The sequence below is a fragment of the Homarus americanus genome, unplaced genomic scaffold, assembly GCF_018991925.1.
Source record: "Homarus americanus isolate GMGI-L3 unplaced genomic scaffold, GMGI_Hamer_2.0 scaffold54347, whole genome shotgun sequence".
Classification (NCBI taxonomy): Eukaryota; Metazoa; Arthropoda; class Malacostraca; order Decapoda; family Nephropidae; genus Homarus; species Homarus americanus.
Genome location: NW_024715291.1, coordinates 560,122 through 585,144, shown reverse-complemented (window position 1 = coordinate 585,144; position 25,023 = coordinate 560,122). Strand labels below are relative to the sequence as shown.

The 25,023-nt window shown below is 38.8% G+C and overlaps 2 protein-coding genes across 11 annotated transcripts in view; one reads left to right on the top strand and one right to left on the bottom strand.

The window, feature by feature from the left end:
- Positions 1–212: 212 nt before the first annotated feature.
- LOC121857390 (RWD domain-containing protein 3-like) lies at positions 213–13,100 on the bottom strand. 8 transcript variants are annotated; one of them, XM_042353426.1, is made up of 6 exons: positions 12,066–12,272; positions 8,569–8,693; positions 5,860–6,034; positions 3,848–4,008; positions 1,979–2,069; positions 213–742 (listed from the first exon to the last, which is right to left on the bottom strand). In XM_042353426.1, exons 1-6 carry the CDS (start codon positions 12,142–12,144, stop codon positions 735–737), a joined length of 639 nt encoding a protein of 212 aa, XP_042209360.1. In that variant the 5' UTR covers positions 12,145–12,272; the 3' UTR covers positions 213–734. The 8 variants fall into 8 exon arrangements, with proteins under 8 accessions (XP_042209360.1, XP_042209389.1, XP_042209399.1 ...); XM_042353455.1 differs by lacking the exons at positions 213–742; positions 12,066–12,272 and adding exons at positions 8,277–8,394; positions 13,044–13,100 and having other exon boundaries at positions 1,755–2,069; XM_042353465.1 differs by lacking the exons at positions 213–742; positions 12,066–12,272 and adding exons at positions 8,277–8,394; positions 12,475–12,529 and having other exon boundaries at positions 1,755–2,069.
- Positions 13,101–17,763: 4,663 nt separating this feature from the next.
- The window catches only part of LOC121857375, a 35,501-nt gene continuing 28,241 nt past the window's right edge, over positions 17,764–25,023 (top strand). For all 3 annotated transcript variants that reach the window (XM_042353395.1, XM_042353404.1, XM_042353386.1), the window contains exon 1: positions 17,764–17,933. In XM_042353395.1, coding sequence (XP_042209329.1) covers positions 17,868–17,933 — 66 coding nt within the window. In that variant the 5' untranslated portion in view covers positions 17,764–17,867. The remainder of the gene's footprint in view (positions 17,934–25,023) is intronic.

Here is a 25,023-nt window from a genome sequence, read left to right as displayed (position 1 = left end):
ATCTTTTCCCAGACATTTTTATGTAAAATTTCCAAATACAAGTTATAAGGAGAGCACAATGTATAATGTGTAAACATGGTATAAACTAAGATGGAAGTTTCACTGATTCATTATAAGTTATCTACAGTACTTTGGAAGTCATACATGACATTAAATGTGAACCTCAGAATAGTGGGTGTCAGTACGGGGAGGATTTGAACTCATAACTTTAGAACATTCTCTGTTTTTATTTTACATACTGTAGATAAATAAAATCTCTCTCTAGGATCAAGAGTGTTATAACGAAGCAGTGCAAAACAGGGCAGCTCGAAATGGGAAATTGCTGCACTATTTTATGGCCTGCAAGAGTCGAAGCATATGCACAAAAGTATGACAGTAGTCTCACAGTTCATGTCCTTTACAAAATGGGTAATTAATGCGAAATCCTATTTATTGGAGCTGGAGCTTAACTGGAAGCAATTCCATCTCTTTAGTTCTCCAGGTTTACTAGTATTCTGAAGTACAGCACAGTTACAAAAATATGAGTTCCTAAGAACCCTAGGATCAAACCTGTAAGTGTGCTGATGCAGTCCTTGTCACCTGTTCTACTGCAAGTTACAAATGGAGCTTCCTGGCTTCACATGAGAAGACATGCTTCCCCACCACATCTGAGACAATGTTGACTGCATATTCCCTCCTCCACTGTACTCATAATCCTGGATTGCCACTCATTTTTTTTCATATTTATATTGCTTTCAAACTCCTACAATTGGTGAAAGAATTTAAATAATGGCTACATATACCTGTATAAACAATAGTATAATATATGAAAGTGACAGCTCCTACATCTATGGGAATAAGATGAAGGAACAAAAGTTTTCAGCTACTGTATATTATTTTGCTCCACTCAATTTGAATGTCTTTCACCCTGACCCTTCCATTCACTATTAATCTCACTTCCACTTAGCAATGCTCAGATATTCTGTGAGCTGCTCCTCAGAATACATTCTTCTATCCATCAACACATTCAAACAAACCTCTATTTTCGATTTTATCTCAACTTTATGTATATTTATGAATGTCTTTTATGTATTCCCCATTATCAGACCTTGGGTCACACTTCTAGTAAATCTTTCCATTTTCATTTATTTCTGGTTTTCATATTTACCCACAATCACTTTTATTTCCCAATCACCAATTCTTGAATTTAAATTCCCACATCATTATCTCTTCATCTCACACTGAAGCCTTCAACACAGTTACCGGGTATACTGTACAATTCTTCCCAGAACCTCTCTTTCCTTCTCACTCTGCCCATTCCCTCTCTCTCTACTTTTAATTTGATTCGTAACATTCTGTGACTGACCCCCTAATATTCAATGAAACAACTCCACATTCCATCACTCAATAACTCTGTCATACCTTTAGCTTTTGCTCTATTATTTGTTCCTTAACTTTGTGTTGCACTAAACATGACAATCCAATTTCCTTTCAATCGTCCTTTGTTTTTTCAATCACTTTCCTTATCACTGTGATTACATTCATTCACATTTAAACATCTCAGATTCATTTATTCTTGAGTATTTTGCAGCAGTAAGAATGAATAAACTAATCACATTTGATAGAAAGGAAAGGCAAACATTATTTTGTCTACAGTAGTTGATGTAAAAAATATTCTACTCACAATAATTCCCCTAGATTTGCATCTCGCTTATACATTAAATATTTTTATAAAATTTGTAACTTTCAAATACGTATAAAAAAAAAGATAAAAGAAAAAACATGCATATATTTTATTCATGAGTAAATGCACAAACAACAGTTTTAAATATTTATGACACAAAGTGAGGTGGGCACTTAACATATCACCTAGAGGTAACTGGTTCTATAATATCTTTAAATAAGTCTGATAATCCACAGCTCATCATCCAAGTTTTAAATTCAGTAATGTTTTCTACTTGATGAACTTCAAAATTACTAAACTTGTTTTGCTGATTACCTTGATAGAGTACAGATAACAACCTTTCTTTACATGGTTTTCCTGACGAGTTGACGTCCACACACTGAGTCTTGTTCCGCTGGATATACATCTGATGAAAAGAGTAAAACTAAATTATATTTATACAGTTATTAAGAGTGTAAATGTAACCATACAATATCATCTGGGAAATATTTTAACTTATTTTCTAATTATTCAGAGTATGACATGCAATATTTACTGTAAATGATTTTATCACAATATTTACCAGAGAGGCACCAAGATGGAATATTACAATATCCCACATAAGAGAAGTACAAGAATACAAAAACTAGGCAAGAGAGTCTACTGAATGGAATTATGTAATGAAATATATTATTTTCATCTACAATGGTGCACAAGATGTCCTGTAACAATTAGATAAGATGCAATAATATACAGCATGTTTTGATATAATTAATGAAATAACTTTAGGTAATTCACCATCACCATCATCAATGTTTTATGGCCATTTTCCACACTTCCTAAAGGTAACACAGGACAGTAAATAGATAATTTAAGAATCATGGTAGGTCCACCCAATGGCCCTAGAAGGATCAAATTATCAAGCTATGCAATGTGAAACTTGTATTTTCTGTATCGTTTATCTCTTTATCTATTTTTCATTTCATCACTAAGTAGCTCATTACTGTAGTTGTTCAATTGGTTGGTCTATTCTTTGTTACAAGTCTTTACCACATTTTAAAATATGAATATAAAAATTAAAATTGTGTACACTTAACCAGACCCTTCCAGATACATGGAGACACTTTTAGCGAGAATTGTTTACATATGCTCAGGGGCAATTATTTGTCTTAGAAACTGCCCCAGCAAGCATGTAAAGAGTTGGTTGTGACTGACAAATTATCTTCAGGCCTGTCAATGTCTTCTTAGTCATGGCCAAGCATAGATTTGCATCCAAGCATTCCCATCAAAGTTTGATTACCTAACAATTTGAGGAGCAAATGTAGTTGTTTGGTTGCGATGAAGATGTGGATGACCAAGGATATGATATAATACAAGTACTGTAGTAGTAGTGTGTGTGTGTGTGTGTGTGTGTGAGCGCTTACCTGTTAGAAATGCTTGTGTTTATGTATGTGTGAATAAACTGTATCGGAGTGTATATAATGTATGTGTGATGAAATGAGCCTGCGCCACAAGTTTGAGTGTGTTTTGTGAATGAATGTGTGTGTGTGTGTACATATTTTGCACTTGTAAGACTTCACTTGGATTATTGGTTTAGTTTTGGTCACTGTACTACAGAATGAATATCAAATCCCTAGAAAGAATTCAGAGGAGAATGACAAGACTAATCCCGGGCATTAGGAACCTTGAGTACAGAGACAGGTTAAAGCATGTATAAATGGAAGTTGGGGCTAAACAAAGGTGATATAGTATAACAAAGGGACTTAAATTAACTAACAAGGAGCAAACTCAAAGCGAGATAGGTAAACACTGGTTTGGAAATAGAGTAGTGGATGAGTGGATTAAGTTACCAAACATCATCATTAACTCTAACATGCTCTATTCTTAAGTTCCTGCTCCCTCAAGGCGGGTGACTGGGTGCGACGATCACTCCCCATGTGCTGCTCTGCCTCCCCTCTACGCCACACAAGCTAGTTCTCGAACGTAACTGCTACAAACCATTGTGCTTACGTCAGATTTTTAAAATAATTGACTTTATGGGACTTCATTCATATCGGCGTTCGTTCATAAGTCAGGGACCCCTTGTACCCTGGACATGAGTAACCAACAACTGGCATTAAGTAAAAAATGTTGCTTCTGTAAACATAATGCAAAAAATTAACCTAAGTTAGTGCTTCCATGTAGACCAAGGTTATGATTACATACCTTTATATCGTCTGCACTGCCCTGCAAAAATAGAAATATCCATCGTAAACAGAACACTATCCGGCCAACAAGGTCCAATTCTTCACACCAGGCTTTTATTGTCTTTAAGTACTTTGCTTTACTCCGCATGTGATCCAACTGCAGGATACAGGTCACAGGTTCTGCAAGTACCCCGGTATACATATTACACAGTACTTGTACAGTATATTATTATCAAGCAAATGTGAGCAGTTTTAAGTAATACAGTACATGTATGTTGTAATCTTATTTTTACAACTAAAATACTGTACAGCCTTTCACTTTCTATACAGTACTATCTATTTGATAGCTAACTTACAATCTGACATCACTACATATCACAATAATACCATATTATTAATTTTTGCCTATATTCAAAGGAGAAAAGGTTTTACATACAACATACCCTGCAAAGAATGATTCAATTGAGTACAAGTACCACTCAAATTTAGACCAAAAATTTTATCGAGATTTTTGTGAATTTTATCCACCATATCTTTGTCCTACATTGGCATCATGGATTTTATATACATATCTTTTTTCTTAATGGATGTGTGAGTATACTTTCCATTAACATATAGCTAAGTACAGTAGAGTACTTGTTTATTCTTTGCTTGGATGTCATAGGGCACAGTGGCAACAAATTAGAAACCCAACCTTATTACATATTTAATTGTACAAATAAATAAGAGAGATGTATTACTGTACACAATAGAGTCTAAAGGTAAACACTGGCAGAAATAGGTTACAACTCTGTCATGTTTAATATGTGACATGTTTATATCATCATTTAATGTTCTATACCTGGGGGTATAATTTTGTGGTTCAGCAACATAACGTACAATTTTCTTAGTTACAACTTTGTCATATTTTCAATACAAGTTACATCAGTCATAATTCACATGTGACATGTGTGCATTATCATTTAATGGATTTTTTGTTAACTGGGGGTATAATTATGTGATTAAACAACATAGCATAATATTTTCTAAGTTACAACTGTCATATTTCATATCTGACAAGTGTACGCTATCATTTGATTAATTTTCTATACCTGGGAGTAATGGAGATTAAGCAACATAATACAGTATAAAATTTTTGAGGTTTGATATGCGGTTATGATAATAGTTTTTTTATAAACACCATTAATGAGAAAACTGCCTCACAGACATAGATGCTTCCAAATTGTACCAGAACCTTGATAGCTCTTGATAAAGCATTCAAAACTTTCATATGTCACCATAGACATCAAAATTCACCCTTGCCTCGTTTTCATCCTGAAATTCTGTCATTTTGAGTGCAAAAAAGACAGTTTTACATAAGTCTTGAATGGAAATTGAACAAATACAAGACTCAGTAAGCAACTCGGGAAATCTATTATAGAAATTTGATACCATTTTCTGTCTGCATCCATGAGAAGCAGAGAGTGAACTGAGTTGAGAACAGTTCTGTTGCAATATGTGTCATTAGGGCAAGCTGATCTGGACTGACTGACCTGACACAAGGAGAGTAACTACATTAATCCCTTGCTCATAATTTATGGTCCCGACTTAATGAGACAGCACCCATTGGCCACATCCTTCAGTCAATGACAACATGGACTAAAGAAACTAAAAAATCACATATGACTGCTGCAAGACCCAGGTGAATCAAACGACCCCTTAGATTCAATGTGAGTCCAGCGACCCTATGAGCTCTATAGAAACCCATCGACCCCATGAGCTCTATGGGAGTCCAGCGATCATATGAGCTCTATGTGACCCCTTATGATGCTCTTGGGGTAGCAACCCCATGTTTGCGAACTGCTGGTCTACCTCATTATATTACAAGGTAGTCATTTGCAATTGGTAATACTAACAGCACTTATGAAAGGAGATATTCATTGTGAATGTTAGATAAATACGAGGCAAAGTAACAAACCTCTAAATGGATCACCTTGTACTGTACAATATAAAGAAATGTGAGCTTTAGCAGAAGGTAAAGGCATTATTTACCATTACTTGTGTCATTCTTCATCATAGCTGCATCCTGATGTTTTCCTCCAATGTCTTCTTTCTCTTGCAAGGCAGTGAGGAGATCCAGTACCATAGATGACCCACAGCAAGATTTGGCAACTTCCATCAAGAAAATTTTCACACTATCACATTCTGCACGTGTCAAGGATGAGCACTGGAGAAAATCAAATTTGTGCTTCAGTATATAATATCAGTCATCAAAACAAAGGAATAAAACAAATAATAAAACAAAAAACTTACATTTTAATGACTAGCTGTAAAATACAAGTGTAATTACAGTACTGTACAGTGGTCCCTCGGTTAACGAACACAATTAGTTTCAGTCGTTCGTTAACCGAATATATTATTTCAATGGGATATTCGGTAATTGGTTCCAAATCACAGAGAAAGTATACATACAAAGTACTGTATACCAATAATAGAATTAACAAAACATTAAATATAAATTGAATACAGTACTGTACTGTACTGTACAGTATACTGTACAATAATAAATAAAAAACAATAGAATACTGTATTTTAACTTACTTTGAGGTGTGTATGTCGTATTACCGGCAACTTTGTTTACATATCAAACAGCTGATTGTAGAGGCAGTCGATGATGATGCCATATTCTTTACAGAGTGCATTGGTTCTCATGCCTTCTTCATGTTTCATAATAATTTCAGCACTGTATATTATCAATATGCTAACTAAATTTCAGAATGACCAATAATTTTAATGTAAAAATGCTAAAATATTCAAGTGACCAACAAAATCGCTGTTCACTCCACTGTAAACAAAGTTAAACTAAGAAGCGTTGTTGGGTGATTCAATCAGCTGATGGGCGCACAAAAACTGTTCCCTGTACTGTCTATATTATCAATATGTTAACTAAATTTCAGAATGACCAATAATTTTAATATAAAAAATGCAGAAATATACAAGAGACCAACTTTCTTGATACTGTATTTACTTCACTGGAAACGAATGTAAACATAGAACCAATTACTGTACAGGTAGTTCTGCTATAACGCGATAATTGTGTTCTTGTAAAATATCGTGTTATAGAAAATCGCGTAATAGAAATAACAGGGCTTATGGAGAAAATAGGGTTAGGTGCAGATTACTCGAAATCGAAAAAATTTAGTAGTTAGCCTAACACAAAGGATAGCACAGTCTAAATAAATGTTACATTCATATCTAATAATGAAATCATACAGTAAATGTAACACTTTACCTTGAAAAAATATGAATGTAACTTGATGGGGGAGAAGGGTGATTTTGAGGTTGATAACATCGAGCTTCTCTTCAAGTGTTATATCCTTTCTTTTACGATAATCACCGGGAATTCTATCATCAGAACGCTTTTTGGAGATATTCTTCTTTACCATAATCACAGTTAATACCACAAAATTGGAGAAATAGTAAGCAAAAATCGCGTTATAGCAAACAAGCGTTCGCGTTATACAAATATTGTTCCGAATTCATAAATCGCGTTAGAGCAAATTCGCGTTATCAAAACACGCGTTATAGCAGAACTCACTGTATAGGCGGACTAGCCGGTCAGCTGATGCTCACAACAAAACGTGTTTGTCGTAAGGATTTCGTTAATCGAACTGAAAATTCTTATGGGAGCTAATTCGTTTACCAAAATTTTGTAAATCGAACCGTTCGTTAACCGAGGGACCACTGTATTTATGACTGGCTCAATAAACAAAAAATATACCAAAGAGTATTTGAAGAGGTTGGAGTAAATTTCACATGGTAATTTTTAAGTTATATATTTTATTAAAAGTTTTCAGCCCATTTACATGCCAGGGCCCTGGGGATAGGGGTTTCAACAAACAGATTTGCTGGCTACATGGAACTGCCTGATCCATAAATAATATTATAAAATATGATTTGTTTGTATTGTGTAATAAATTATGCTGCCATCTAGTGAAGTGCAGGGGAAACTTTCGCTTGTCGGCAGAAGAACGAAGTGGTTCATTTGAAAATATTTTTAATTCTTCTCTGCTTAAAACTAAGTAATAAAGAAATTTATTTGACTACGCAATAAAGAAAAAGAGGGAGTAATTTAGGGCACCAGAAAGTAAAGAAAGCGAAGTACAGGACCGTACAATAATGGAGATCTATTGTACAATACAGTATTAGGTGCACAGGTGCTCCTCTATTTACGAACAAGTTACATTCCTGAGGCTTGTTCCTAAGTCCATTTATTTATTTATTTATTTATTTTCTTTTTTTTACGGGAATTAACCCACACGGGCACAGGTCAAACAACCCACAACGGGGCCTCGGAGGTGTAAGTCCAACTTTACTCTTGTAGATACCAAACATGTTGTAAAAAATTAAAAGATAATAGATGTTTAGTACAGCTATACCCTACAATACAGCCTTAAAACCTGGCTCACTCTTCTTCTCTTAGGTGATGCATGTTCTATCTGGAATTTTCTTCAAAATATGCCAGTGTCATCCACATTAAACAACTGCTCTGGAAGGTAACCTCCCTCAATGGTGATGTTTGTATCTCTGAAAGTTTGTAAGTATAATGAGTCCAATGTTCTTAAATAGAGGAGCACCTGTATTGTCATTTACCATTAAGAGGAATTAATTCACAAATAACATTAAAATTACTGGTATTTTCAATGAGTTATTATAACCACACAAAATACAAACAATAATGAATATTAGTGCAGTGTTTACCTGTACAGACACTGATGGAGGCTCACTGGGATATAAGGGTGATGACAGAATAAACACTAGTGTAATCTTCAGGTCATGGCTGCTTACTGGACTTGTTGTCACCGAAAACTCCACTGAAGAAGCTCCTGAGAGACACCACACATTTATAATAAGTGAACTCTTTAAAGAGACATAACTGCTTTCCAAAAAACTGTCCTGGGTCGAAATACAGTACTCAATGATTCATCTCAATATTTATCTATAATTAGGAATAAGAGACTACATCTACTAATAATAACAGCTCAGTGGAATTTCATTGTCTTTATGTTACAGTTAAAGATGAGAGCCAATTTGACTTATACTCACATGTTTTTTACTTAAGAAAAAACTGGCTACTGCTGTGAGCATAATAAAACAAGAAAAATTAAGAAAATTATTCTATATTCTTAGAATCAAAACTATGCAGTATAAACAAGAAAAATGAGCAAATACATTGTTTATCTAGCTACTGTACATTTACTTTGCTATGGTGGATTGTTTTAAGTGAATGTGTGAACTCATCAAATGCCATAAGAAAAATATATTTCTAATATCAAAAGAAAGACTGGTGCCAGATGTAAACAAATCATGGCAACACGTGTGACTGAGGAAACCTAATAAAATTGAAAAATTAATACTGTATCTCGGTTATCTTTAATTTCCGGCAGAATTATCATAAAAGAAAAATCTTAGAATTGTCTAAACATTATGGAATACATATATAAACAGCGAGAGAAAGATTGGTGTAAGACTATGAATTGACCATACTTTTTGTTATCAACACAGTAAGATAAACTAGAAGAGAGAGAGAATGAGAGGGATAGCCACAGTAAGATAAACTAGACGAGACAGAGTGTTGACAACGAACTTTGCTGAGGTGATTAAATGGGCGCGTCGGCCACGCTGGTAGCAGCTGTATCGCCTTCTACTGTAGAGACAACAGTTACCAAGAGGATATTATATTTGTTCTCGTTGGTCAAACCCTAGACCCCAAAACGTGAGTGTGATTGTGACTTATTAAATCCTCTAAGAACTCTAAATAACTTTAATAAGTGTATTTATGTACTGTATATTGATCATATTATACAAACTGTGTCCTGATAACATAAGAACATAAGAAAATAAGGAGTCTGCAATAGGCCGGTTGGCCTGTGCAAGGCAGCTCCTGTCGAGAGTTACTACCACTCTCTATCATCCATGAATCTATCTAGCCTCCTTTTGAAACTTTCCAGAGTTCCTGCACTTACTACAAAGTTGCTAAGCTTGTTCTTCTCGTCCACCACCCTATTTGTGAACCAGTTTCTTCCTATCTCCCTCCTAAACCTAAACTTATCCAACTTGAATCCGTTGCTCCGAGTCCCATCCTGCTCAGATATTATAAGAACTTTATCTATATCCCCTTTATTGATTCCTTTCACCCACTTAAATACTTCTATCATATCTCCCCGCACTCTTCGTCTTTCTAGGGAATGCAAGTTAAGTTTCTTTAACCTATCCTGATATGGAAGGTTTCTAAGTCCTGGAATCATTTTTGTCATTCTTCGCTGCACCAACTCTAGTGAATTTATATCCATTCTATAATAGGGGCACCAGAACTGAACCGCATAATCGAGGTGCGGCCTGACTAGCGCAAGATATAGTTGCAATAAGACCTCTGCACTCTTGTTACTTACACTTCTAGATATAAAACCCAATACTCTGTTTGCCTTATTTCGAACATTAACGCACTGTTTTCTAGGCTGTAGGTCCGGGCTTACAAGTACCCCTAGGTCTCTTTCACAAGTCGACTTCTCTAGGTTGATGTTGTTAAGGCTGTATACATTATCAATATTTGTTCTTCCAATATTAAATACGCTGCACTTGCTAGTGTTGAATTTCATTTGCCATTTTTCAGACCACCCCTGCAGTTTATTTAGATCCTCCTGTAATGCATTTGCATTCTGCCCTGAATTAATCTGCCACCCTATTTTGGTGTCATCCGCAAACTTGCTTATGTCACTGCTGATCCCAGTATCTAGATCGTTTATGTAGATTATGAACAAGAGTGGGCCTAGTACTGACCCCTGGGGAACCCCACTGGTTACACGGCCCCACTCAGATTTAACACCATCTACGCTGACCCTCTGCGTTCTATCGGTGAGCCATGATTTTATCCAATTTAAAATTTTCCCCTCGATACCATGAGCCTTAATTTTTCTCAGAAGCCTCTGATGCGGTACTCTGTCAAATGCTTTGCTAGTCTAAGTAAATAACATCGTAATTTTCGTCATTATCTACTACCTCGAAGACTTTCCTAAAAAATGTCAGCAGATTTGTTAGACAAAATTTTCCCTTTGTAAACCCATGTTGAGAGTCGTAGATTAATTTGCTTTTCTCTAGATGCGATCGGATGCTATCTGCTATCATTGATTCAAGAAATTTCCCCACTACTGACGTCAAACTGATCGGCCGGTAATTTGACGCTGATGCTCTGTCTCCCTTTTTGAATATGGGTACTACATTTGCCTGTTTCCACAAGTCTGGCACAACTCCGCTGTCTAATGATTTTGTAAATAAGTTTACGAGGGGTCCGCTAATCTGTTCCCTACACTCTTTCAAGACTCGAGGGAAAATTTCATCCGGCCCTGGGGATTTTGTTTTCTTTAGTTTATTTATCGTCTTAAGAACATCCTCTTTTCTGTGAGTTGGAGGTTAATAGGTTATGTACCGTTATTGATCGTACTATTCAAACTGTGTGTCCCGATATACCAGCATTTGTTATATGTGAATTGTTCCTTAACAGGTTTAGACCGAATTATACTCATCGCGTCAACGACAAGGGTCTTATTATCCAGCACAAACCAATAACGCTCCTATGAGCGTTAACACTTTTACTTAAGCAGCAAAGTCCGGTACTTTTTAAGGTAAAATTAACGTTTCGGTCATCCACCTATTTGAAACCTAACCAGTAAAAATCGGTCACAGCACTGCTTCTCGACTGCAACCAAACCAAATCTATCCTAACTTACTAAAATTCACTGGATGACCGAAATGATAATAATACCCCTTTGACAACTCTGTTGGATAATATACAACTGGTGACCGTCATACCTTCGGCAATTATGGAGGGTGTTTTTAAGACACAGTTTGTACGCTGATTACTTCACTTCAATTAATTTTCTTGGGCAGATGCTTAGTTTTCGAGATATAGGCGAGTTAACCCTTTGGCTGTGGGAGGTTACCCTAAGTTGAATAAAATCGTCTGGCAGTAGACAGAAAAAATGGCAAGTGCGGGAAACACAGTGAAGGGGTTAAGATATAAGTTATGTAAGGGTCGAAAAATAATACTGTACTCCATACTCCTTCCCTAAGTACAACCTATATTAACAAGAAATGGCATTAAACGACAGTAATTACCAACCTGCTTGTCATTAACCAATTGAAATTTTCACAACCAACATTTTGTTACATATTTCTAAGCCTCAAATGATTCCTCTGACCTTTATAGTGCAAACAGAACTCATCCTTCCCGCAATATATCGCTTCAATCGCCTCAATTTCTTCATAAATTCCTTCCATCAAGTTGAAATTCCACGATTCTACACTACCGCAGTGACAGTCACAGTACTGTAACTGTCACCAAGTATTCTATTCAAGGAAGATACAACATTAAAGAGGATGACGGTGGCGACGCCCGGCGGCTGGGGAGTGACAACACATTAATCCCTTACATGATATTGTGCGATAACACCAGATTATTACATTAAAATACATAAAATTTGGATATATAGTCATAATTTCTCAAAGTAACACATTGATTATTTTGCAGTAAGAGATAATTATTTGCCTACTTAAGGGAACTTCTCCCTTCGGTTCTTCAGTAAAAGCGATGGTGGTAACTATACTAACCACAGCTTTACACTTTTACTTTATCCTCTTCACCACTGAAAAGCTCGTTAGGCGCTTGGGCAATCGGTCACGTCTCTGTTACGCACTGTTGGCAAGTACTGGGCATGCACTGGCTCCTTAATGTACCTGAACCTGCTCCAGTGTTAGTCAAGTTTGGTCTTGAAAGAGCTCACACTCGGTGCCGTCCCAACACTCTCTGGCAGATTCTTCCAAGAGTTCACAACTCTCACTCCGAAAAGTTACCCCTCACAGTTTTCTAGGCTCGCTGCTTCTTCAACTTTGAGCTGTGACCCCTTGTGGGTCGAGCATCCGCCAGCTCCAGGTAAGGGCACTCGACTGAGTAGTGCCCTTTGAGATGCCTGTACACCACAATTAGATCTTTTTACTTTTACCCTCTTCACCACTGATCGGCTCGTTAGCCGCTTGGGCGATCGGTCACGTCTCTGTTACTTTTCCCTTTCTTTTATCCTCTTCACCACTGATCGACTCGTTAGCCGCTTGGGCGATCGGTCACGTCTCTGTTACACACTGTTGGCAAGTACTGGGCATGCACCGGCTCCTGAATGTACCTGAACCTGCTCCAGTGTTAGTCAAGTTTGGTCTTGAAAGAGCTTGTAGTGGATTCCTCCCCTACAAGCACCGAACCTTCTCGAATTTCCCAGCCTACGCCTCCAGCGCCGCCCACGGAGCGGGGGTCAACTATCTACCCACGCCTACCCCCGCCTTATAAGGCCTGACACCGCTGTGACAAGCCTCTTTTCTACCCAGTGCCACCAGCAAGCAACACCTCCTCCGCGCCAGCCGTGCGGCTGCCGCTCCCGCCAGCGACCTCGGCGTCCCTCAAGCCGCGTGCCCTCACTCTGGGCACCTTCACCACCCAGCTCTCTCTACTCAACGCTTATTACCTTGCTACCTACCCAGCAACAAGCTGCATTGTACATCCAATACAATATGTATACAGTGAGCACATTGTGAGTTTCCTTTCTCCATCCCATCCTGAGTGTGAACCAAATATCTCATAACCCCACAAGCTCACACTCGGTGCCGTCACAACACTCTCTGGTAGATTGTTCGAAGAGTTTACAACCCTCACTCCGAAAAAGTTTGCCCTCACGGTTTTCTGGACTTGCGGCTTCTTCAATCTTGAGCTGTGACCCCTTGTGGGGCGAGCGTCCGCCAGCTCCAAGTAAGGACACTCAACTGAGTAGTGCCCCCTGAGATGCTTATACACCTCAACTAGGTCCCCCCTTGCCCGTCTGTAGTATAAGCTAGGCAAGTTCAGGCGCTCCAATCTCTCAGGGTAGCTGAGGTGCCGAAGTGCAGGCACCAGTCTGGTGGCCCTCCTTTGAACATTTTCAACCAACTGACAGTCCCTAGCATATCTCGGGGACCAGATGGGGTGACAGTACTCCAGATGGGGAAGCACTTCACTCCTGGAGATCGTCACGAGGGACGGACCGTCTAGATATCTGAACGACCTTCTTATAAGACCCAATAATTTATTTGCCTGATTTACCTTCTTCTCACAATGGCCCGAGAACTTCAGCTCATTGTCAATATACTCACCTAGCTCCTTCTCACACACAGTCTCAACTAGTGCATTTTCTTCATCCCGTTGGGACATATGATACGCCTCCTTACCGTTGGTACGCCCCAGGTGCATCCTCTTACACTTCGTGACATTGAATCTCAGCAGCCATTTCTTCGACCATTCCTGGAGCCCACAGAGGTCCTTCTGCAGCTCTTCACAGTCCGCTTGGTTCTTAATTCCCGAAATAACTTGCCATCATCGGCAAACATTTGTATGGAGGAGTGTACAACGTCAGGTATGTCATTTATGAAACAAACAAACAACAGCGGGCCCAATACACTGCCCTGTGGTACCCCACTTGTTACAGGTACAGATGACGATTTCGTGCCATTAATCACCACACACTGCTTGCGGTCATGTAGCAAGTCTTCTATCCACGCTAGGACATTTCCCCGAATTCCGTACCCTTCCAGTTTGATTTTCAGCCTTTCGTGGGGTACACTGTCGAAAGCCTTGGCAAAATCTAGGTAAATATTGTCGATATTACCACCCCGTTCCAGAATATGGGTCCAAATATCCAATACCTTGAGCAATTGTGTTAAGCAAGAGCGCCCCGGCATAAAACCGTGTTGGCAATCTTTTACAAGGTTGTTTCGTAGTAGATGTTCCATCGCGGCATCTCTGATAATACTCTCAAGTACTTTACATATTATGCTGGTCAGGCTCACCGGTCTATAGTTGTTCGTGGAGTGACTATCGCCCTTCTTGAAGATAGGACTCACATAAGCCACTTTCCATTCACTGGGGACCATTTGTTCATCCAGGCATTTACAAAACAGGAGCTTCAGGGGCTCTGCAAGCTCGTTGCACAGCTCTCTTTGCACTCTAGGATGCACCATGTCAGGTCCGGGACTCTTATGGACCTTTAGCCTGGACAGTGTATTTCTAATACCCTCTTCTGTGAACACAATGTGGGTCAGTGCTGTGTCGAACCGTCTGTCCTCAAACGCAGGAAGGTTAGTTTCATCCTCTCCTGTGAACACTGAGGAAAAGAAGCTGTTCAATGCCTCAGCTTTATTCTGGTCAGAATCTGCGTAACTACCATCTTCAAGCCTCAGGTCTGATACTCCTACTCGCGTTTTCAATTTCGACTTTGCATAGCGGTAAAACGCCTTTGGGTTTGACTTGATCTCGCGTGCAACCAGCCTCTGGAACTCCTTTTCAGCCCTCCTACACTCTATCTTTGCTTGGTTTCTGGCTCTTGCATACATCCTCCTGTCTTGCTCATCGTTTGACCCAACCCACGTCTTGAATTTTTGGGTTTTCTTCTTAATTTTGTCGACCGCCGCATGGTTCACGTGTAGTGATCCCCTCGTATTCTTAGAAGCACTGGGTTTGGTCTTGGGTATATATTTATCGATCAAATGGGTCATTTTACTAGTTATGATATTCAGCGTAGTGTCTGCGTTCTTGTACCTTAATAAGTCAGGCCAGTTGATACCCCTCATCTCTTCCCTCATCCCATTGTAATTTCCCTTGTAATATTTGCACCTTGGCCTGGCCTTATCTTGAACTAGGTAACAGTTAAATCTGAATGACAACACTGTATGGTGACTGGTGCCAACTGGGGCAAGGTGTTCCAGTTTGGCCACCATACCCTCCTCGTTTGTAATGATGAGGTCAAGTGGCTTGGGTGTTTGCTCCCCTCTGTAATGTGTCGGGTCTCTCACATGTTGGAACAGAAAATTATCTCTCAGAGTTTCTACAAAAAGAGTAGCAGGGTTATTCAAGTCATTCGGGGTGGACTCGTTTCTCCAGTCGATGTCGCCATAGTTAAAGTCTCCCATGATAAGGAGGTGGCTAGGGTTGAGCATCGCCGCATTGTTTATTAAGGTTCTTAAGTTCCTTTGATTTAGTGGGCCACAGTTTGGGGATCTGTAGATACACTCGACGATAAGTAAGTCCCCTCCCTTTAATTTTATTTTACACCACTTGGACTCTTCAAAAACATCCTCTCCCTGTACCCTCGCCTGGCTGGCTCTAAGGTCTTGCCTAGCGTAGATAACCACACCCCTCCTGCAGGATTCTTGAGTTAGGTTCGTAAATGAGTCATATCTAGCAATACTGAACTCACATTCCTCTGGGTCGATTCTCCTGATCTTGTACAACAGTTCTACAACTCCTACAATATCTGGTTGGTGTACTCTTAGTAGTGTTTCAAACTCCTCTCTCTTATCAAGGAACGTGTCAGTATTAGTGTACATGACATTCAAGCCAGAATTTGTTCTCGGTAACGTCTCTGCTCTTAGTAATAAACCCGCTCCACCCACATTCTCAGAAGCTGCAGCAATTGCTAAGTACTCTGTATTTTGCAGGGTGTGGTTAGAAATGTCATTGTTTACACGGCGCTCGTTCCCTCCTGTCCGGTAGGCTGAGCTGGTGCCGCCTCCCGGGTGGGGGGTTGAGTGGGTGGAGGGTACACTGCTGCCCCCTGGCCCTGTGTCGGCACACTTGTTTCCACTACCCTCCCCCTGAGTATAACCCATGTACACCTGTCCCCGTTCCTCCTCGACTCCTCCCTCTTCTGCTTCAAGTCCTGCAGGAGCATCTTGTGCTGTTCCCTCTGCATTACCGTGCGGTCTGGGTGAATGAATACATCCCGAAATGCCTCGCTCCTTGCTAAGTTTTTTGCCTGCCGAATAACTTGCCAATTCTCCTCCTCACTCACTAGTGTGATCCTGAGGGGGCGAGGCTTAGCCCCCTGCTTTTGTCCCAGCCTCCTCACATCCTGAGGGGTTGCTGGAATCTTCAGAACCTCTGTGCAAATATTTTGAAACCACCTTATCGTGTGTTTCCATACTCACAGTTCCCTCCGCCTGGCTCTCTGTGACTCCAAAAACTATTACATTGTTCCTGCGCTGGAGCCGTTCCTGGTGTTCCTCCTCTCCCCTAACAGTAGGTCCGTTAATTTTCATTTCTTCGACACACTTTTTCAAAGTCCCAATCTGCTGTAGAACCTGTACTGATTCTGCATTACTCTCCGCTCCCCCGTGGCCCTCCTAATACGTCAGCATAACTCCTCAGTCTTAGCAAGGTAATATCAAATAGGGGGGGGGGGTCCAAGAAGTTGTAAGTAGGGGGAACATGGCGAATTACTCAGAATAGACAAACTGTACTCCAAGCTTTGTCAATAAATTTGTTAACCTAAAAGAAATCCAGTGTAACCCTACCAAACACCACAGGTTTCCCGGTCCCCGGTTTCTACCTGTACTGACATTGGATAAACCGCACAAACGGCTAGTAAGCTGATAAGTGGCGAATGTGAAGAAAAAAAACTGCATTAAAGAAAAAATATTGGAATTTTCTGGTGAAAAGGGGGGTCCGGACCCCAAAACCCCTCTTGGATCCGCCCTTGAAGAACACATCAACTGTCCGAATGATGGGTAAGGTGAGTGATGAAATTATAAATATTAAAATAAGTAAATGTCTAATTATAAGCCTTACAGGTGTATTTAAATAATGTTCACATACACACATAAGAGATACAAATACACACGGGACTCATTATTGGATTTAAGAAGTTGATACTACGTTTTATTCATCTTTATAAATATAATTACACAATACAAAGTAAAAATCTAATAACAAATTCGTTTACGTGATGATAAGTTCCTTTAATTGATATCACCAGACGAAAGAAAAAAAAAGTTAAAAGAATTGTCTTAGTGATTCCTTAAAGCACCTCTGTGAAGCCTTGCCGTCAGCCGTTCCCTATGTAAACAATGGTTAAGCTCTCTTGTACAGTACGTGAATATGGTTAATTGTGACTTAGTAAACTACCAGACACACGAGAATATTAACCATGGACCTGTTTCTCTTGAGGTTGGGCACTGGAGAGAAGTACACCTTAAATCCCGATAAAAAACGAGTAAGAAGAGTATGGTATATACGTTATGTCGAGTAGTAACAAGAGCATGTTTGTTGCTGTGAACTTAACAAGGTCACTGTTGAACTTAATACTCTCACTAGTATATATTTATTTTTAGGTTAGTTTGTAGTTTTGACTAACCACGGCTATCGAGTTGACCAATGTGTTTTTTCTCGATGGTTTAGACAATTTTAAGACACTTCTTCCATGACGAGTTCCTTGTAAATGACCTAAAATTACCTAACCTCCTAATCCCTGTTTATTTAAGTAATTTTTTTAGGGAAATGTCCTCGAAGAAGTGTGTTTTAGAATTGACTAAACCCTCGGAAAAACTTCAAATTGACCTTATTTTATTTTTAAGTTTTGGTTAATGTTATTATCTTGGGAATTGTAATTTGCTTAAAAGCTGAACAGATATATGTGTATGATTACTAGTTGTCATGTTGCTTATCTCAACCTGTTGATTGATTTAGGCAGTGGATATTTGTCCGGTTGTTGGTTTTTTTATATTACAGTTTCAGCCACAACTCGGTTAGAATAATTTTGTGTTTACCATTAGTTATATCTTATCAATAGGAACAACTTTTTCTAATACCACTTCCGTCGCAAATGGATATTAACTGAGAAAGTAAATTCACTTAAGAAATTAATATAAATCTGCAGTCATCCCGTGTCTTCTGTTTGGTTACAGCCGACCTGTTCAGTCTGAGCTGTACAGTACTCTCATGTCCACAAAAAATGTAAAATTACACCATGATGCTTCAACAAAGTTACTTTCATTGGTACCAGATATCAAAATAAATACTTAATGTTTAATATAGCTGGGACAGCTAGGAAGTTAGGTAAGGTTAGGTAGGTTTCTTTGGTTGGTTAGGTTATGTTGTATGGGGGGGGGGGGTGGATGAGAAGTCCAAAACGACTCATTTTCGATGGAAATGAAGGTCAAATCTGAATTGATCACATCAAATACCATGGGGAAAAAAATAGTGGTTGAACAGTAGTAGTGGCTGAAACTAAATTTTTTTTTTTTTACGAATACCAGGAGTTGGTTGAAGTGAACGAAATGTAGTTGGAACGTAATTTACAATATTAAATCAACAAGTGGGAAAGAGAATATACAGAACATATAATAGCTTTACCTGGTATTATTGCCGTCTCATCCCCAATTGGGTTAAAGTAATTTTGGGATCACCAGAATTTATATCTCGTCATTTGCAACAACTTCTTCTAATACCACTGCCGTTACAAATGGATAATAACCAAGATGGTAAATTCATGGAAGATATTAACATAAAATATCACACTGCCCTAAGTGTTGATGTTATCTGTACAAACTCTCTGAGGTTGTGAATATGAAAGACATAGTGGTTTCTTCGAGAGTTAAATTGTTACCATCAGAGACATCTGGCAGGCCGAAAAGGACCATTTAGGTTAGGTTAGCCTAGGCTTTGGTGAGGTTAAGTTAGGTTAGGTTTTGGTTAATTTATGTTATGGTTAGGTTACATTACATTACATTACCTTACCTTACCTTACCTTACCTTACCTTACCTTACCTTACCTTACCTTACCTTACCCTACCCTACCCTACCCTACCCTACCCTGAATTCCCATGGGTCCCCCAAAATTGTTGGAGGGGAGGAGGGTTGATAAATAAAAAATGAATCATTTCCAACAAATGAAGGTCAAATTCGAATTAATCTCACCAAATACCACGTGAAAAACCTAGATTTCTAGTAAAAAACCAATTGGTAGTGAAACTGCAATTTTACTAAGTAAACTACAAGTACCAATCTTACTAAAAAATCCTTTTAAAACATGATTAACAATAATGAATGGATTCAGGTTTCTATTTATCTATTTAATAGAGTGTAAGTAACGTTTCCACTAAATTTTGTTCAATTCTATTAATTGCTTCTGATGTTATTCTAAAAAACCCTATCTAATTGACAACTGGACAAATTACACAGTGATTGATTTATTAATTCAATTTAATTTTTATCATTTCATGCTATCAGCTTACTAGTCATTACGGCAGTTAATCTTTCATATTTGGTGGGGTCACACTGGTTAGTAGTACAGTAGTAGCCATGTGTGGCTGGGCCATGACCCAAACATATGACATAGTACAGTAATGAGATATACCTGTACAGTACAGTACATGTACAGTGGGCCCTTGGTTAACGAGCACAATCCCTTCCAGCATGTTGCTCGTTAACCGAAAAACTCGTTAACCGAAACCATTGTTTCAATGGGTTTTTGGGTAATTGGTTCCAGCCCACCGAAAATTGCCTAAATTCAAAAAAAAATGTAGAAAAGTACACTTACTTTGAGGTGTGTATGTAGAAGGCTCCAGGATGATGATGATGGGAATTAGAATGGGGATGGAGGAGAAGGGAGAAGAGAAGGCATTGGGGTGGAAGAGAAGTCACCCCATGGTGCCATTTCACCCATAAAATTTGAGTTCTCTTGGTGTAATTCAAGATTATTTTCTTTAAATCAACACTGCACTGCATTATATATTGTCAATATGTAAAATAAATTTCAAAATGACCAATAATTTGCTTGCAAACACAGAAAAAAAGCGTTTAGGATTAAGAGAGTCTCAAGCAAGATGTTACCTCCACTGAAAAGATAGAGAGATTGGCACCTGTGTGCTGTGTTGCCAGACTGGATGGCAAGCATGAAACTAGTTTCCTTACCTTCAATTATGTTCAATAATTGTTAAAATGACAAAAAAATTTAATATTAAACTTTTAGAATTATTGAATAGTATAAACTTCTTGATATTTACTAAAATAGTAAGGAATTTAAGCCCTAAAACTGATTACTGTATTGGCGGACTAATACTACAGCTGGTGGACCGCCAAATGCAAGCAAAAACATGTTGAGGTCTGCTCGAAAAAACTCGTTAATCGAGGAATTGCTCGTTAACCGAAGTTAAGAATCTTATGGAAGGTAACTCGTTAACCGAGGCGCTCGTTAACCGAGGGATCACTGTACACGCATTGCTGCTGTACCATCAAATTTCTTCTTTATTCATAACTTAATTAATTTGGAGTGTAGTTGGGTACCCCAACTAAGTTTGCAACACAGTACATACAAATAATACTGTACAGTATTGGCAAATAATGCTATATCTTACTGATATAATTTTTTATGGTTTTAGTATACCAATATAATTTTAGCCAGTAGTCTTTTAGTTCCTTGTCTGATTTTGCCTCATTGTATTTTTAGAAAAATAAATTGGATTTCAATAAAGTAGTTAATCTTGAATGACTGTATTATACAGTACTGTACTGTATTTGTAATACAAAATCACACATGGAACATTACCAATTTTACATTAATATCATAAACATCAAACATGAAAGCAGGGTATTCAGCTATGCAAGTCTAATTAATTTATTAAATGCCTATAAAGAGTTAATTATGTAGGAGAGTATTATATTTATTCCCATATGGAGACTTTGGTGCCTTAGACTTTTAAACCTCAAGAAGCAATACTTGTACAGTGGGGTATGCTATAACGAACATAATTGGTTCCAGAACCTCGTTCGTTATAGCATTCGTTCGTTATAGGATTAATCCGTTCCAGGCCCCCAAATACAACCACTTAACACTGAAACAATTCTGTGGAAAATGTAAAAAATACGGTACTTTATCTTACTTTAGTGTTTTTCAGCATGCAGGTACCCCTAAACACTGGCACATCACTATCACTTCCACTGGGAGTCTTGGCTTTAAGGTCCTCAAACAATTGTTTAGCCTTCTCACAAATTATAGCTTCACTAATGTTACCACCTGCCATTTCTTTCTCCTTTATCCACACTAAGAGTAAATTTTCCATCTCTTCAATCACATTACACTTTGCTTTGCTAAGTCTAAAGATTCCCTTAGCCACTTGCACAGTTTTTAACTCCTCTTTATTCTTCAAAATCGTACATATAGTCGATTTAGCCATCCCATATTCATCACTAATTTCGCAATGCTTCTTCCATTCTCACGTTTCTTTACAATTTCTTTCTTAGTTTCAAGGGTTATTAGCTTTCTCACTCGCTTTGGACGACTCATTGTTACAATTGTATACTTGTATAACAAAATAGTTATACAAATAACGCGAATTTCCACATCAAAAGACGAAATTTCAACAATAACAGTGGTGCACTGGCTACACAATGAGACAAAGATGGCGCCTGACGCTCTTGTTGTGGGTCGCGGTACAACAATATTCATGCGCCAGGCGAAATAGTCCCGTATTCATCCGCGTTCGTTGTAGGAGTTGCGTTCGTTATAGCATTCTCAATTTTATAGGTAAAACCGTTCGTTATAGGAATATTCGTAGTAGGATCCGTTCGTTATAGCATACCCCACTGTAGTTAGTTGGGATCACTTGAAGATTAGACACGTAATCCTAACCTAACCTAAGCTAACGGAATTTGGTGAGGTATTAGTCTAGCTCAGTTGTACACCTAAATTAGTTGTTCTCTTTTTTTATTCTTTATCCTCTTCGCTACTGTCAACGTGCTAGTTGCTTGGACGGTTGATCACCGCTCTGTAATGCACTTTTGGCAAGTACTGGGTTTGCAATGGCTCCAGAACATAACTGAACTTGTGCCATCGTTGGCTGAGTGTGGTCTTAATGATTTTACACTTGGTACTGTCACAGCACTGGCAGTTTATTCCAAGAATTCACTCTCTAGAAAATTTGCCCTGACAATTTTCTGAACTTGTGGTTTTTTTTTACCTAAGGCTTTGACCTTTAATGGGTTAGGCATCCACTAGCTCCAGGTATGAACACTCGACTGAATTATGTCCTCTTGAGGTGCTTATACAATATACTTGTCCATCTAAAGTATAAGCTTGGCAACTGCAAGCATTTTAATCCCTTTGGGTACCTGAGATGCCAGAGTGCAGGCACCATTTTGTAAACCTCTATTGGACATTTTCAAGCAGCTGAGTCTCTTATCATATCTTGGGGACCAGAGGGAGTGACAGGAGCGTGGTCTGCCCCCCCCCCCCACGACTAACTTCCGTTGACGTAATAAATGTTTACCTGTAGTGTATTCTCTTGATGTTTTTGACCTATGATAATCATTTCTTTTATTTTATTTTTATTTTTGGCACATTCTATATCAATGATTGTCTGTGCACTTAACAGTAAAAAATAAATGAATAAAATTACGTTTCTTTACCCGAAACTACAAGTTGAAAAAGAACAATAAAGCAGCTCATAGCTTGGCCTAGTAGGGAGAAACTCAGATCCCCAACACCACACCCTACTCCCACTCTCCCCTTCCCCTCCCACGAGCCGACACTAAGTCCCATGAATGTAAAAAAATGTTTATACTCTTTGGTTTTGGCCTTATGATAATAATTTCTTTAATTTTTTATGCATTCTGTATGAACGATTGTGTGCATGTACAAGTAACAGTAAAAAGAAAAGGAATAATCACTGATTGATTGTGGTAATTACATCCCTGGCGACGCAACAGCTTAGGTCGTATGTCACCAAATTAAAATTGAGGTTTAAATGACTAAATTAAAAGTAATGCAAGTTAAAAACGCAGTAAATAACAGAACTTTCATAAAACCATTTAAATGTTAAAAATAAAACTCAAAGCTTGTGTAGAAGGCTGGCTTTCTCCACAAAGGAGAGGACGTCCCCTCCCACGATACCCGCTCCTCCCCCCAGCACCAAAGAAAGACGGTGAGACCCATCTCTCCCTCGGCGCTGGGAGAGGTGCTTACAATGAAAATCTCTGAGACTGGGGCATTCCACCAAGAGGTGTTTAGCAGTCAATGGAACTAGCTAGTCATCACAAAGAGGAGGGGGTGCCCTCCACTAAAAATTACGAGTCAGCCATGTGTGGTCAATGCGAAGGCGAGCCACAGCAGTCTTTCGGCTGCGTGACAGTTCCTGATATCCCCAGGCATTCAGTGCAAGGTATATGTCGCGGAACTTGTATGCTCCAACAATATCCCACCTGTATTTCCAACTCGAGTGGATGGCAGCTCTTATTACAGTACTGGTTACAAATTATCAGAGGCAGGTAGAAAGGAATGATGTTGTATTAGCCCCCTAATTTTTATATAAATGTGGGTCAGTGCATTAAAGCTTATAAAATCATATCACCCCCTGTAACTTTCCACTAACTATGACGTGACGTGGTTACATCACGTGATGGGTAAGTTCTACCCTTGAGACGGGGCCCTATAATGCTAAGTCAGCTAATAGAAGCCGGCTACACCGGGCATTCTCACTCAACTCTCACATCGACAGGACGTATTTGGTAGAGCTATTTAAGATAGCTTCCGTCCTCATTTAACACTCATAGCTACAGTGGTTAAGTTACGGTGATATACACTTGGAACTGTATATAATATATTTTCCTAAAATGAAGAAAAGAACTACCTGTATTTGGGTTTTGCGACTAAAACCCAATGAATTTTTACATGTTCTAATGCTATTAACTAATCAAGAGTAAATGGTTTAGGGCCAGAAACAATGTGCTACAGGGTGAGAAGCAGCTGCCATCACCATGGCATCAGCATGCTCATTCCCCTTCTCTCCCACATGAGCAGGAACCCAGCAAAAACTGACTTTCCTGCCCTGTCATTAGATGAGAAACAGCCACTATAAAATATCTATAACTAAGGGATATGGCAAGTAAAATACCCAAAAGCTCTGTAGTAAAAATTGATGCCATAGTGGGGAGAGTACCGTTCCGTCAGAAATCAGGAAAGACCACCCCAAAACCCACGCCTGCATCTGACTTAGTGCTGCCGGTGTATACAGGAATAGTCCCCCTGTGAGAGGAGGCATGCTCAAAAAAAAAAAAAAATGAACCACACAGGGAGAGATTAAGTCCTTCTTATAATTAAAATACTGACAAACTTGAACTTCAGGGAGAATTCATGGGGCAGTACTAGGGAACTGTATTGGACATATCTGAGCAGGAGGAAGACAAAGAATTCTCACAACTTCCCTTACCCTGAAGCCAAAAAGTCGTGGGAGGCCTGGATGCTTAGTGTAGTTTGGGGACAAAGTCTCTTCAACGACACAAGTGTTGGTTACAGACTGCGGAAGACG

Excerpts from the sequence above, each read along its gene's own strand:
- LOC121857390 (XM_042353416.1), bottom strand. The coding sequence starts at position 12,144 with ATGGAAGGAATTTATGAAGAAATTGAGGCGATTGAAGCGATATATTGC. Across the intron at positions 8,694-12,065 it reads GTTCTGTTTGCACTATAAAG|GAGCTTCTTCAGTGGAGTTT; the intron begins GTCAGAGGAATC and ends GGTGTCTCTCAG. Across the intron at positions 2,070-3,847 it reads GCAGTGCAGACGATATAAAG|ATGTATATCCAGCGGAACAA; the intron begins GTATGTAATCAT and ends TCTTTTCATCAG.